Source organism: Cannabis sativa, chromosome 4 (assembly GCF_029168945.1).
Source record: "Cannabis sativa cultivar Pink pepper isolate KNU-18-1 chromosome 4, ASM2916894v1, whole genome shotgun sequence".
Classification (NCBI taxonomy): Eukaryota; Viridiplantae; Streptophyta; class Magnoliopsida; order Rosales; family Cannabaceae; genus Cannabis; species Cannabis sativa.
Window position 1 is genome coordinate 7,223,896 of NC_083604.1, and position 16,050 is coordinate 7,239,945.

Below are 16,050 nucleotides of genomic sequence, written 5' to 3' on the forward strand. Positions count from 1 at the left end.
TATCCTCGGTGGCTTTTAGAGGGGTTTCAAGAGACGATTCGTCATTGTGGTTTATGTTACATTGACTTACTTGGTCACAAGTTTACTTGGGAAAAAAGTAGAGACACTTCTGCATGGATGGAGGCTAGGCTTGATCGGGCAATGGTTAACTTCGCTTGGTTGACTCGTTATCCTGGAGCTAAGCTTTTTAATTTGGCGGTGTCTCCTTCGGATCATAATCCGTTGTTCTTAGACATGTTGCAACATGTTCAACCGGCTGGGGATCATTTTTTTCGCTTTGAAAATTTTTGGACAAGGTTCGAGGAGTGTGAGGCTGTCATTAGGGAGAGTTGGAGTCGGTCGGGTGGTACTCGAATGCAGCAGAAAATTTCTCAATGTGGGCAGGATTTAAAACCTTGGGGGAGTACGGTGGCAGGGAACTTTTCTGCAAAGATTAAGCAATGTAATAATGATCTCAAATTGCTTAAAGGTAGGCGAGATACTGAGGGGAAAAAGCTGTATGCGGACACTAAGCTTCAGCTCTTTGAAACACTTAACCAGAAGGAGATCTTTTGGCGTCAACGATCGAAACAATTATGGCTAAAAAATGGCGATCAAAACAGTAAGTTTTTTCATTCAAAAGCTTCTGCTCGTAGACGAAATACTAATATTGTTTGTTTGAAAGATGCCATGGGAGAGTACAAATATTGGGAGTCGGGGTTGGGTGACTTAATGCTTGATTATTTCTCTAATATATTTTCGGTCGAGCCTGATAGTTGGGATGAAGTGTTGAGTTGTGTTACACCCAAGGTTAATGAGGAGCAAAATGATTTTTTAATTCGACCCATTGAAGCTCAAGAAGTCAAGGATGCTTTGTTTCAAATGCATCCGGATAAGTCTTCGGGGCCTGATGGAATGAACCCAAAATTTTTTCAAAAATATTGGCACATTGTTGGGGCGGATGTGATTGCTTGTGTTCAGAATTTCTTCTTGACTGAGGAGATGCAGGAAGGTTTGAATGATACCAACATTGTCTTGATTCCAAAAAAGAAGAAGCCTGACGAAATGAGTGAGTTACGGCCTATTTCTTTATGTAATGTTGTTGCAAAAATAATCACTAAAGTGTTGGCTAATAGATTGAAAATTTTACTCTTTGGGATTATTTCTTTGAACCAAAGTGCTTTTATTCCTGGAAGATTGATCATAGATAACATAATGGTGTCTTATGAGGTTCTTCATTATCTTAAGCAAAAGCAGAGTGGGAAGGATGGTTGTATGGCTTTGAAACTTGATCTTAGTAAAGCTTACGATAGAGTGGATTGACATTTCTTAACAGCTATGTTGTCTAGATTAGGGTTCAGTGATAAATGGGTTCGGCTTGTCTATGGTTGTCTCTCTTCGGTTAAGTATAATATTGTGAGCAGTGGATATACTTTGGGTCCGATCATTCCTAGTAGGGGGCTTCGTCAAGGTGACCCTATTTCTCCATATCTGTTTCTTGTTTGTGCGGAAGGATTATCAGCTCTTATTAAACGGTATGAGGAAAGGAAGCTTCTTTATGGATGCAAAGTGGCTAATGGTGCCCCTATAGTGTCTCACATGCTCTTCGCAGATGATTGCTTTCTTTATTGTAAAGCTACTGAAAGAGAGGTTGCTAATGTTCAGCAAATGCTTCCGACTTTTGCTAATGCTTCGGGGCAGAGGGTAAATTTTGGAAAGTCTTCAGCTTTTTTCAGCACTAATACGACTAATCATATGAAAGAGACTATATGTAACCGCTTGAGTATTAGAGAGGCTGAAGAAAATAACAAGTATCTGGGGCTTCCTAGCTCGATAGGAAGGAATAAGACCGCGACATTCAGCTTTGTGGTGGACAAGGTTCAGAAAAGAATACAAACATGGGATAATAAATTTCTTTCTAGAGCCGGTAAGGAGGTCCTTATTAAAGCAGTGGTTCAGGCATTGCCGGCTTACACAATGAATTTGTTCCTTCTACCTGTGGGTATTTGTCAGCAAATTGAGAGTGCCATAAGTAGATTTTGGTGGAAGTCTAATAATTCGAAAGGCATTCATTGGTTGAGTTGGGACAAGCTCAAGGCACACAAAGTTAATGGTGATATGGGTTTTCGCGATGTTCGGGATTTTAATGTTTCATTACTTGCGAAACAAGGGTGGCAGTTGTTGTCTTGCGAGGATTCTCTAGCTACAAAAGTTTTTAAAGCTAGATATTTACCCTCTGGTACGTTTCTTACTGCTACTATAGGCAGTAACCCAAGTTACATTTGGCGTAGTGTGTTGGAAGCTCAGGACTTGGTTCGCTCTGGAGCAAGGCGATTGATTGGTGATGGTTCTCGGGTTAGTATTCTGAATGAGCCATGGCTTATGGATGATGTTAATCCTTATATTGAGACTTCTAGCCCGAGTCTTCAAGGGGAAATGGTGAGTTCACTAATGCAAATTGACAAATTAGAATGGGATAATGAAGTACTTTCGGATGTGTTAAATGGTCGGGACAAAGAGTTGGTTTGGCGTATCCCTCTTACGGCAGCTGCTAGGGAGGCCGATTGGTATTGGCTAAAAGATGGTAAAGGTTTGTTTTCGGTCAAGAGTGCGTATAGACTGCAACAAGAGATTAATGGCAATATTCACAATAATGTTGCTACTGACTTGTGGAAGAAATTGTGGACTATTAAAGTACCTCCGAAGGTGCTTAATTTTCTTTGGAGAGCAAGTGCGAATTGTCTTCCGACTAGGTTTCTCTTGGCTTCTAAACATGTTCAAGTTGGTACGTTCTGTCCTTTTTGTTCTGCTGCCCCTGAAACTATTTTACATGTGCTGGTGCGGTGTAGCTTCGCCCGTTCCCGCTGGCGGCAGACCCGAGTTCAGGCCGTAGCACCTGCTGCAATGGTATTTCAGAGCTGGTTTGAGGAGGGTTTGTCCAAATGGAGTGAGGCTGAGAGTCTCGAAGCAGCCATGACTCTTTGGGCAGTGTGGAAGATGCGTAATGAGGTTGTTTGGAATTCTATTTCTCCTTCAAGTGAAGAGGTAATCCATGTGGCTAAAGTGAATTTTTCGGACTGGTGCAAGGCACAACAGTTCGAACAAGAGACTCTTCCCGTGCAGTCAAGTGTGATGTGTGAGAAATGGTGCCCACCAAATTTCCCTTGCATCAAAGTAAATGTTGATGGCGCAATTTTCACTCCTGAAGTTCGGTTTGGCATGGGTTTAGTGGCTAGATGTGCGGCTGGCATGGTTCTTCAAGCAAAGACTGTGCTAAAAGCTGGTTTGTTGCAGCCACATGAGGTGGAAGCCCTCAGGTTTAAGGAAGCATTGAGTTGGATAAAGTCCAATGGTTGGGTGGGGGTCATTCTGGAGTCGGATTGTTTGAGAGTGATTAGTGATATTCAAAGCAATAAAAGTATGGTCTCTCCTTATGGCTATATTATTTTAGAGTGTAAGGCGTTATGCGCCGAGATTGGTAATATCTCTTTGAGTTTTGTTAAGCGATCTGCTAATAAGGTTGCGCATTGTTTGGCGCGATCCTCTATTGCTGAGGCTGATCGTATTTTTACTAGTTTGTCTTTACCTTTTGTAATTTCATCTTTGGTTTTGGATGATTTGAAGTAATAAAGTTTCTACTTTTATTCCAAAAAAAAAAAAAAAAAAAAAAAGCAGTAGAGCACCCAACTATTTGTCCAAGCATAGATTCATTAATAACTCTGCCAGCTGGTTATATAATCAGGATTGAGCTGGGTTGATTGAGCATATCTATGTATTTGGAGGTACACAATCAGGAACCATCTATAAAATCTTCTAACCCATTTGGAATGATGATAATCAGGAGCTGATTTTACCAAATCATATTGAAGTTGTGATCATCAAGCTTCACTGCTAATTAATGGCTGACTAATAGAGGGTAAGTTCGATCGAAAAAGGGAGATTTGTAAGGGATCCGTTATTAATAGAGAAACCATGGAAGACTGTAAATTGTATTTCATTCCTTAACATTAACATAGTGTAATTATAGTTTTAACATAATATATACTAAAAATATTGATGTTAATTAGTTAGTTAAAGAGAGGAATTAAGAGGAGGAAAGATGATGAGTAGAAATGGAGTCCCTTCTTCTGCGAGTAACAACGGCCAAACGCCATGCATTAAGAATATGGTCTGAGAGTAAAGAGGCAAAACACCATTGGAGGGAGTGTGCCCAATAAGGAGTGCATCGATATTCATACCCAATTCTTCTCACCCCAGCTCTTGCATAATCATCTGCTGTTGGTATAAACATCGATGATTTCTCTATCGATGCAGCCTTTGACACCATTTGTGTTGCCACATACAATGGTACCTACATCAACATTATTAATATTATCACACCACTCCTCAATTTTGAGGGACTGTTTTGCAAATTATTATGGTGGCATTTGGTAATACTTTTTTAAACAATTTTCCGTTTTTAAAAGTAGAAAAGTGAAAATATTTTTCAAAAACATGTTCTATAAAACTGTTTTTACTTTTCAATTTTATAATTAGAAATCAAAATTTTAAAAAAGAATCACTTTCAATATTTTTTTAAACAGTTTTTTTTCTTAATCAATCTTTTAGATTAGGACCAGACCCGGACCCAAATCCCCTCCCTACGGCCCTGGCGCTAAACCCGACTTTTGACTTGAACCCGAATCCGACCCCGGACCTAGACCCGACTTAAATAAAATCAAAAAATAAAAATAAAAATAAACTTTATAGAACACACTTTTGTTTTCTGTTTTTAAAATTGAAAAACAAAAGTGGTTACAGAACGCATTTTTGTTTTTTAAAAACAAATTTTTTAAAAACAAAAATTTTACTTTTATTTTGTGATTAAAAAATTAAAAAACAAAAGTGTTACCAAACGGCACCATACTTTTTAAAAATATTTTAGAAGACTTTTTGTAATGATAAATAAATAAATATATACCTGACACTGCACATCAATTCCCAAGTGTTTGTATTCCACGTAGAGGCATCTTGATAGTTGGTCTACATACCTATATTATTATTATATACATAAAATTTAATTACTTGCTCCTTTAACATACAGATTCAATATATATAAAAAGGAACTTTATTATTTTGTATTGTGTTTAGATATTTATTATTATTTTATTTAATTATTTTATATTTATTTAATTATATTTATTTTGTAGTAAAAATTTTTTTAGAATTAATTTAAAATATAAATAATATTTGTTTTAAAATCTAATTATTTGAATACTAAAAACTAACCATAATAATTATACAAAAAAGTAAAAACGATTTGGACGGGTTAACCAGACCAAATCGATGAAATTATTGGATGGATTTGACTTTTTCAAAATTATTAATTAAGCGTGTTACAATCAAATATTTACAATTTGATATTTATATTAGGTTAGTAAAAATTAATATATTATAACCCGACTAAATTGATGGACATATACTCTTAATTTTCAGCTCTAATTCATAATATTACTGCACGCATTTCTCACCGTTAAAATTTATAATAATATCCTAGATGTATTTGTGATTTTTTATATTATTTGTTTTATGTGCCCATACATCATAATATAATTAATCATATCTATTGTAATTTGTCATAGGATGTGTTATGCATATGGTTTCACCCATATTGTTCAATAACTTGAATTGGATACATAAGTTTTGACTGGTGTTTCATATAGAATATATCTATTATAGATATAGTGCTTAATTGTAATTTACTATATAGTATTTATAAGTAATAAGATATAAATTTTACTAGACAGATCGAACGTGACACTTATAACTTTCTTTTTAACTATATTTGCACACACCTAAATTGGGTAGACCTAAGCTCTCAAATATTTATTATTCCTATCTGTATTTTAAATGTTGAGAAGCATGTGAATATATTATACATGTATATTATACACTACATATGCACAAAGTAATCCATCTCGGAAGAACTTTTATTTATGATTATTGAGCTACTTAAATAGTATACATAATGATATGACATTACTTTCTAAACAATAATGTTGGGGGATAAAACACATGTTTGGAAAAAATTTAAATAATTTATATTGAAAATAAAATTTAAATAATTTATTATACAATTATTCTTTTATACATATATAAAATTAATTATTTTAAATTTTATTTTCAGTATTATAAATTATTTAAAAACTTTTGAAAATTGACGTAAAAAATGACATCACTACTATAAACAGTACCATTAAAAAAAATCTCAAAGTTTATGAGGAGAGTGTGTTGTAGTAAGTAGACCTACCCAATTTTAACTTTTTAAGAGAAAATTGAGGAATAGTTTCTAAATATTTATGTTTGCAATCTAAATATTAGCAGTAATAATTTACAAGATTACATTTTTTTTTAAATATGTTAGTCCTTTTCCTAATTAATCTGTTAGATACTAATGAAAGGCAACATGTTAACTTTTTATTGTTCCAAATTATAATTTTAATTAAAAACAATTTAGAATTACCAAAAAATTAAAAAAATATATATATTTTTTTAATCATAAATCTCCTAGCCACGAGAGCTCAACCGGAGCACCACCACAAGTTGTGGTCACTGTTTCGACAACAACAAACAAGGACACAGGTCACGAGACTAGGGATCTCGAGACTTAGAGTGGACTCCATTTTGGTTTGCAGTGACAGCAAGGGGGCTCGAGGGTGGAAGGTTGGGGTTTGGGTTTCAAGTTTCTAAGGTTATTCATTTCGAGCTTGGGCTACCAAGGAAGGTTGGCATCAAGTATGGTCGTGGCTAAGAGAGAGAGAGAGGACTGGATTTTGCGTTTTAGGACTCGAAAATTTCAAATTTATGGTTTGCTTGGACCACCGCCGCGGAGATGCTGGTCCCCGACTAAGCCAGCGCCACACGGGATATAAGGTAGAGAGAGAGTGTGGGCTGATAAAATTAGGGTTCTTCCCATTTTAGTTTTTTATTTTATTTTAAATTATGTTCAATTAAAATTATAATTTGGATCAATAAAAATTGAGGGAATTACTTCATATATTATTTTTTTTAACTTTTTTTTTTTCAAATTTACGGTTTGGGTTTCTAAAGTGGTTGTAGCGCTAGTTGCATAGGGGTTTTTAGTACGATTTTTTGTTGCAATTTAGATTGCAGCGCTAGTTGCAATAGGAGTTTCTACGTAGAATTCCGTAAAAAAAAAAAAAAAAAAAAAAAAAAGCTGTTTTGAAGTGTAAAAATAAAAAAATCCCTAAAAATTAATATGTGGTATTTTATTAGTATCAATTAGAAAAAAAAAAAAAAACTATATTACATATTTTAAATGCATGTATATATAATACTTCACAAAGTTTTAATTAACACCCTCAAAATAATAATAATAATAATAATAATAATAATAATAATAATAATAATAATAATAATAGTGCATGCACTTAGAAATGTACTAATCGAAAATAAATAACCAAACAAACAATTTTTTTTCATAGTAACTTTGCTTAATTATAAAAATTAGAGCTAATAATCTTGTTTTTGTTTTAATTGTTTCATATATATGTATACTAATACTAATATACTATATAATTATTATTCAAAAAAATACTATATAATTATAATATATAAGATATAGGATCTTACGCTTTTGTAGCGGCATAGATTGCATAAAGAGGATGAGAAGGTACAACAATGGCGGCACCAGAGCCAATATTAACGATTGCCCCTCTTTTCCTATCAACCATACCTTTTAAAACAGCTCTTGTAACTTTAGTAGTACCTTCCAAATTCACTCTAACAATATTCATCCAAACACTCTCTTCCACCTCATGGAAGTACCTTGCTGCAGGGTATGTTATTCCAACATTGTTGATCAAAATCCCCACGTCCAATCCTTTCACAGCCTCCTCAACACCCGCCACACCCGCCGAGATATCGCCCGAAAAGTCGAAAACAACCCTCTTTATCTTTGTCCCAGGACTACTGAGCTGGATTTCATTTGAGACTGTTTGGAGCTTGTTTGAGTTTCTGCCAACTAGAATCAAGTTTAGGCCTTTCTCGGCTAGTTGGATGGCAAAGGCCTTTCCTATGCCGTCTGTGGCTCCTGTGATTATGGCCCATGAACCGTAGCTCTTTAGGTTTTTGGAAGATCTGATGAATGTTATGAACACCCATTTGAGTAATGAGATGACCCTTTTGAGGGTTATGAAGATCCCTATATATGTTATGAGAATGAGCCATAAGGGTTGTGTTTTGATCATCATCATCATCATCATCCTTTGTTTTTTAGGCTCTATAGCTTTAGAATGATAATGATGGTAAATATAAGAGATTTGTTGGGTTTTGGTTAATGATGGTGTTTTCAGCTTCTTTCTATGGATAGTTATAATAGATAGGGGTCATATTAAAGAAATATTAATTTTAACTATGAAGAATATGCCGACTCTGCAGTCAATAATAAATATTCTAATTAATAATAAGCATGCAATATACATGATTATGGTCCACACCATATTTTTTAGGCTTTTGGTAAAGTTAGATAAAGGTTTTGATATATATCGATATGTACTTTATTTGATGTGTATTAAATTATGTTTCTCAAATTTTTGTAATTATTAAAAATTCTCTCTGAATTATTAAGATTGTTGAATTTAAGGATTTTTATTTAATTTCATTCAATTTTACTAATTTTGTGATTGTTTATGTATTAAATGATGCTCCCAAACTTTGATATCTACTAAATCATGTCACTCGAACTTTGACATGTACCATACTAAGCACTCTGAACTTTCATCCATGATAGATTTTTTTTTTACTAAAATTAGACAAAAATCCTTAAATCTAACAATCTCGATAGTTGAAAAGGAATTTTTAATAGCTAAAAAAGTTCAAATAACATAATTTCGTGCATGTTAAAATTCAAGGACAAAAATCTTAATTAATCTTTCTTTATTAATTTATTGTCTTATAAATTCTGGTTAATGAGAATTGATAGGACTATTGAAAGAAAATGGAAAGGGTAAAATGTGTGATGCTTGTGAATGCCACAACTATTCAAAAGAGATGCGAGATTTTTGAAATGGAACTATCCCCTAGTTCATGCAATTTTTGGGACCAGAAGAGAGTAGGTGGCAATTTTATGTTTGGTAGAGAGGACAAGAGAGGAAAGAAAGTTGTGGACAGAAAAGTAGAGAGAAGAGAAAAAATGTGTTTGGTATAAGGCAAAAGAAGGTAAAAGAGTGTTCCTCTTAGACACTAAGGTGGCGTTTGGTTAGAGGTAATGAAATGGAATGGAATGGAAAGGAAACAATTTTTATTTCATTCCTTTGTTTGATTGCATTTTAAAGTATTGGAATAGCATTCCAATGGAATGCTCTTTCTACCATTTTGGTGGAATGGCTATTCCATTTTAAAAAGAAAGGAATGACCATTCTAATGTAACAACAAAAAAAATTTAATGATTTTTTTATCAATTTCTTTTATGTATTTTAAATTTTATTCCATTCCATTCCTATTCCTATTCCCATTCCCATTTCCATTCCTATATTTTCATTCCTCTCAACCAAACGCCTCCTAATAGTGACTAGCATTACTTAAAAGTGACACCGAACGTTTAGTTAGTAATACTCTATAAAAATTATTATATTGAATTATATAAAACACAATATTTAATTGTACCAATAAAAATATTATACTTTAAAATGTGATAAACACCAAAAATATAAATTTTTTTTTTTTTTTGAACATAACCAAAAATATAAATTAAGGGAGGCAAATTGTAAGAAAAAATAATTTGAGAGCCAAATTACAAAAACATACAAAAATACATATAATATTTTTTGTTGGGACTTGGGAGGACTACAAGTGAGTGCAACCGGTGCCTTTTAACATCTCTTTTCTCCTTTTGTATAAGATCAAATACAAAAGTGATAGAGTAGTGAGTAGTGTAGTTTAGAAACAATGCCACATAATTTAAGATGTCAGGAATTGGTTGAATGACAAATACAATTCAATGTGAGCAACCAAGTATGCCACAGAAGCATTAATAAATCGGTAGATCCATCACTAAATTGCAAAGCCTGTGAAGCTTTTTCAAGTTTCAACTACACTTTTTTCAGTGTTAAAGTGCTGACAGAAACTCTAAATGTACCACCACGGCACCACCTATATAGAATGATAGAATCAATGCAAAAATTGACCTCCTTTATTGTATTGTATGACACTTTTCTCTCTTTAATTTTTGTGGGGTCACTGACTCACTGGTCCCAAGTACCTATGTTTTAATTACCCAACAGAGACCAACAGCTCAGGTGCTACTATATAGCTTCGTATAATATGTGACAAAAATGAGTAGTTTAATACAGTTTAAGTAAGTGGCCCTAAGCTGTATAATCAAATAAATAATCATCTCTGCACAGTTTTTATACAGAAAAACATCTTCTTTTTCTTCTTTGTTGCAAGGTTCAGTATCCTTTAATCATATACAACTAGAGCCCTTTGAAAAGTGTTCTTGATGGAAGGGATCATCAACTCCATGCACTTCACTCAACCTGGGAGAGTAACTCCATCCTGTCATCTGCTCTAAATTGCAGTCGTTTGATCTCATGCTAGTTTCTTCTTTGAACTTCATGAAGAACATTGATGACCAGTAATCCTTTCCCAAGTTCTTTATAGAGAGAAACCATAAAAAAATAAATAAAGACAAGTTCTTTAAGCCACAATTAATAATTGTACTATGTTCTGTGCTTGTTGATGGGAATGCCAACAAAGTTAATAATGATCAACAGAAATAGCTTACCATTTTCATCAACTGTATTAGCTCATTTAATGCATTGCCAAAAAGATGTGGATCAGCCAGATTGGATGTGGTCAAAATTTCTTGTCGACATCGATGGGATATGTTAACTTCCATTGATGCTCCTGTATGAGTGATGAAAATTAGGTGCAAACAAAATGTACTTTGATTTGAATTATCAGACTAGGAAGGAAGAATACAAAAGTCCCACTAGAAACAACATTTGGAGACTATCTATCCTCATGAAGTGCCAAACATACAATTACAATTTCTTACATAGAAAAAGATCTTGATATTGTTATGTACCTGGTTTTATGTACTTTTCAATAATATGTCTTGCCATGTAAATCCTTCTAACAGGGTCCTCTACAGGTATTTTACCAAGTTCTTGTACCTCGTCGTAAAAATGCACACTCTCCCCTGCCAAACAACTGTGAATCAGAAGGAAAAAAGAACAACAAGAATTACATATATGTTTCACAAAATTTGTCCTTTATTTTTGTGTTTCCAAGTGTTTAAGCAGGATCATAGATCACTTTTGTGTTTACAAAACAAAAAAGTAAATAAATTAGGGAGAGAATGTAAGACCTGTCTGCAAATGCCATGAAGGAAAGTCGAAACCTTTTGTTAAGAAGAAGTTCGTTGAGTGGTTCGGTGGGATTTATTACTGCAGTTAGTTCCCTTTGCAGCAGTAGCCCACTGTCAGTTATGCCTAGAGCTTTGCCCATTGAATCAAATTCTAGAGGTTCCCTCCTAGTCCTCCTTAAGCTTATTTGTGAGAGCAGAGGTTGTGAGCTTGATATAGAGAACAAAGTCAATACAAGAATACCTGCCTGAAAAATATACACAAATATGTCAATAAAATACACAAATTGAAGGACTTGACAGTGTACCAAAAAGGGAAAAGAGAAACCATACCATAACCAGTAGAAGGAATCTGGAAACAACTTGAAGCCATGAGATATCATCATGAATTTCATTTAGAATGTAAGCAGCAACCCAAATACCTGGAATCAATAGACAAACCAGTTAGTGGTACTGGTACAACATGTGTTACTTAGCACAAAAGATCAATCATTACAAGATCACACATCTAACTGAAACTTTGTTTATACATAGGTTCAATTTCTGGGTTTTGAATTTGCTTCATTTTTCAGACAAAAATATCAATGGATCAGAATGTAAGAAGTACAAATCTTGCAATGACCCAGAATATGCCAACTTAAGACCCAATTAAAAAACTTACTATTCTGTGTCTTTGTAATGAGACTGTCTATGACTACTGAAAGAATAAAAAGGAATTTTGTATGGAGCCAGAAGTAGAAACCTACCGATGGAAGAGGCTGAAACAAGTATTCCATTCCAGAGGTCTTTCAGTTCATCAAACCTGAACTCGATATGTCGGATGGCTCCAGTGAAGCCAACCAAAACAATAACATATAGAGCATGGAGTGACACGACTGGGATTATCCATTGAAATCCCATATGACACCGATAATTCAAAGGTTTTCTGATATGTATAACTATGGTAGAAAAGAAAATAGACTTGTTAGTTAAGCAAGAAGAAACTGGAAAACAATCATTTCAAGACCAAACAATGTTTATGAAATTTGCAAGTGGTGAAAATTATGTAGTGTGATAAAGGCAAAAGAGAAACTCAGCAGAGATATTCTTACATGCAGAGACAGCAATCCATGGCAAGAGAATTAGTGGTAGGAAATTATAAGATCTGATTGGTGGTAGACACCTCCTGCAATATCAATATCAGTGATTAAGAGGCAAGTGATCTCAGAGTTTACTCATACAATCCAACAACTATTTCTCTTAAGTAGGTAAACTGGTGTACTTACTTGACAAAAATGTAATATAATTGGAAGGTCTGCGTTATGCGACAGCTCAACAACAAACCGAAACCAAATAGACCCTCAATCCAGACTGAAAGCAGAAGAGAATTTAAGAAACTTAGAAACAAAAGAAGATTATATTAATGCAAATATAACAATGACAAAGCACACAAATCTTGAGATGAATATGGTGATAGGCCTCAAATACATATTCAGGTGCAAGAATAAGTTACTAGTTAGTTAGAGAATTAGTACAGCTTAAGATCCTATAGGGCTGGTTGTATTGCTAGTTTGTTAGAATTCTTTTATTGTTTTTTGTTGGTGGCTGTGTCTATTATCTATATGAAAGCTAGTTCTATCTTCCTTAGAGGGATGGTTAGAATTTGTTGCTAAAGAAAGTGAAATACTTTCTGGGGAGATACCAAACTGTCTCGAAAAGTTTGGAAGGTTTGTAATTCTTCTGAGATATTAATAAAAGCCTATATTCTAATTCTTTCAAGCACTGGATTGGTACTATAGTGTATCATATGGTAACAAAGAAAGCAGTGGTTAACCTGCCCAAACATAGCAAGATTGCCACCAATATCTCCTTTTGTATGTCAGGAAATTGTCTGAAAGCTGCATTAAACACAAATTAAGATTAATATTGTAAGACTAAGATGAAACGACCAATGATTAAAAGGCAACAGAAAGGAAATTCATAATGTACCACTAATGACAATATAAGATTAAAACTAGCAAAAACTTGAAGGGTTGGAATCCAGAATCCACTGCCTTTCGAACGAGGAATCTTGTGAACAGCAAAGGGAACAATTAATCGAGACAGAAGCCTGGCAAAAACACCAATAAATACCAAAACAACAAGAACTATAGATATTAGATTTCCCAGTTATAGAAAATGGTATATGAGAACACACATCAGATGATTTGAGCAGACAAAAATCCAATTCCAAAACATAAAATGGGAGTAATCTTTTTGCTGAATATCATAAAATCAGAACTTAACCGATTGTAAAACGCTACACTGCCTGATCTTACAGCTTAAACAGAGAGCACATATGCAATAGCTTGAACAGAAACTCAAACATAAGAAAACAGTGAAAAAGAATTCTTAAATCCAATCAAAACTATTATCTTCATTTGGTAACCTTGATCAAATAAATGATGACTTGTTTAACTGTTCTTGTTATCACCAGATTACTATTCCTTTCATAACAATCCGCTTTGCCCAACTACATGGCTGGAAGTAATACCACCAAAACATCATAAACGCTTCATCTTACCAATCTAATCACTTCTTCAAAAACTAGATTTTTACTTTTCATTCGAGAAAGAAGGTTTTTTTCACTTCAATTGAAAGAAAACACAGTAACTAAGTCCAGAACAAATAGCATATTATACAACCAACAGTCACGATTCATAAATATGATTCAATAAGACAGACCCACTTGGAATAAAATAAAATAAAAAAATCATCTTTGGAGCCAAAAAAGAAGTATCTTTGTGGTGTCAATTCGATATACAAACACTAAGAAAGGAGTTTTTGGTCAGAAAAAACAAAAAAGGGGCTTCTCTATTGAATCAACAGTATACCAAGAAACCCCATTTGGAACTGTTCAGAGGTGAATTTGACTTGATCAGAGAAAGACCCAATTGAAGTTTGTTGAGTTAAACTATAAAAAAAAAAAATCAACAAAACTAAAACAGTAGAAAACAAACAAAACGTACAGAATCATGCAAAGGGTCGATACAACAATGGCTATGTAGTCACTGGGGCAGCCTCCTTTAATCGCACAGCTTGCCATTCTATTGCTTTTTGAGTTATTCCATTCCATCTATGAATTCCTCTTCTTTATCTCTACGCTTCTCTGGTCTCGATTTGATCTAAAACGTGAATCACTCATTGGCTTCCAACAACTTGAGGGAGGAGACCACACTTCCCCTTTCTCCAAGTTCAAAGCAAAGCAGCCCAATTTTCAAAATATCACTTCAAAAAGTAAAAAAAAAAATTGATTTTTGAGAACAACCCATTTAACAAGTCACGTTTGACTGTGGAAAAAGTGGACAATTCAGTGGGTTTTTAACGACATATGAACATAAAATATTATTGGCAAACATTGTCTATATGACTCATTGGAATCATCAATTTACCTTTTTCTCTTTTGCTTCTTTTTTTAATATATAAATTATTTATTACAAACCCAAAAGCTTGGTTTGCTTCTTTCTGCCATTTTTTTACTAGGTAGGTAGTGTTTGAAGATGATTGCATCAGAAAGCTATCCCATTTATCCATTATAATATTTCCAAAATCTAAAAGGGCAATCTTTTTGTCACTCATCATCATCATCATCATCATCATCATCATTAACCACATGGCTGATACTCATTGATATAGAAAGAAGGAAAGAAAGAGCAAATTTTTTGAATTCATTGCCAAAAAAAATAAAGATTCGTCTATCTACATTACTCTCTTCGTATACATTCAACGAAAAGCCTTTTAAAAAAAATAAGAATAAAATTCTAATTCATATAGTTAGGAGGTATGGAACTTGTTCTGCTTTCCATCTTCGATTGGATTATTTATGTACTCAAAATCCTCACCAAGTCTCTTCATCCGGGGGATTTATTAACCACAGCAAAACCACCATTTGCTCTGCATTTGAAATGTACATTTCATCAGATCAGAACTTCAATGAAGATAAAATTCCTTTGGGGAAGTTTTCAACTAGGGAATCTATAAAGTCATTACCTTTTTTGAGTACTTTGATTCATGGTTTTGTTTAAGGTCACCATATTTTGGAGTTGATGCTATTGCCCCACCCTTGGGATTCCCACCAGTCTTCTTTTCATCTCTAGCTTTGTTGAATATGACAGTGAACCCTTCAGCCGAGGCTGGATCATTCACATCCCATTCCCCAAATTTAGGAAGAGGTCTCCCATTCCCATGTTGTTGTTGCTGCAAATTTACATGAATCAGATTAATGATAAAAAAACCAGAAAAGAACAAAACTTTATCATTTTTATTAAAACCCCATAAGACCCTTTAATCAATACTCTCTCATAAAGTATATAAACATTGAAACCAACCAAACCAGAAAAGGTTCCAAAAGAAAGAATGAAGGGAAAAGGAGCTTACAGTTGCCATGATTGGAAAAATTGGAGCTGATTCGAATTATTGTTCAATTGGGCACCGTAGAGTAGAGGAAGAAAGGAGCAAAATGATTTAGAAAGATACTGTTTGATTGAAAAAGATAGAGAAGGACAGTCATTTTATAAAGGGTTTTTAGAGGCTTAACGTTCTGTTTTTTTCTTGTGTAACTTTTGGATTTCCACGATGTGTACTCGTCTTTAACGCGGGACACAACCTGTCTTCACCACTAAAAATACAAATACCATACAAAACAGCAAATAATAAAACCAAACAAAGATGGAAAGTTTCAAACT

The 16,050-nt window shown here is 34.0% G+C and overlaps 3 protein-coding genes across 3 annotated transcripts; all 3 read right to left on the bottom strand.

Annotated features, from left to right (window-relative positions):
* Positions 1-3,957: 3,957 nt before the first annotated feature.
* LOC115715325 (very-long-chain 3-oxoacyl-CoA reductase-like protein At1g24470) lies at positions 3,958-8,398 on the bottom strand. The gene is made up of 3 exons (XM_030644183.2): positions 7,612-8,398; positions 4,940-5,009; positions 3,958-4,330 (listed from the first exon to the last, which is right to left on the bottom strand). Exons 1-3 carry the CDS (start codon positions 8,241-8,243, stop codon positions 4,064-4,066), a joined length of 969 nt encoding a protein of 322 aa, XP_030500043.2. The 5' UTR covers positions 8,244-8,398; the 3' UTR covers positions 3,958-4,063.
* A 1,345-nt stretch (positions 8,399-9,743) lies between these two features.
* On the bottom strand, positions 9,744-14,929 carry LOC115712724 (regulator of G-protein signaling 1). Its single transcript, XM_030641063.2, has 12 exons — positions 14,758-14,929; positions 14,335-14,593; positions 13,316-13,436; positions 13,161-13,224; positions 12,613-12,697; positions 12,439-12,512; positions 12,094-12,285; positions 11,681-11,769; positions 11,351-11,595; positions 11,069-11,193; positions 10,766-10,887; positions 9,744-10,633 (listed from the first exon to the last, which is right to left on the bottom strand). Exons 2-12 carry the CDS (start codon positions 14,439-14,441, stop codon positions 10,445-10,447), a joined length of 1,413 nt encoding a protein of 470 aa, XP_030496923.2. The 5' UTR covers positions 14,442-14,593; positions 14,758-14,929; the 3' UTR covers positions 9,744-10,444.
* An 83-nt stretch (positions 14,930-15,012) lies between these two features.
* Positions 15,013-15,979, bottom strand: LOC115712726 (protein NOI4-like). The gene is made up of 3 exons (XM_030641068.2): positions 15,743-15,979; positions 15,356-15,562; positions 15,013-15,259 (listed from the first exon to the last, which is right to left on the bottom strand). The coding sequence occupies exons 1-3, from the start codon at positions 15,749-15,751 to the stop codon at positions 15,233-15,235; spliced, it is 243 nt and encodes an 80-aa protein (XP_030496928.2). The 5' UTR covers positions 15,752-15,979; the 3' UTR covers positions 15,013-15,232.
* Between the last annotated feature and the right edge of the window lie 71 nt (positions 15,980-16,050).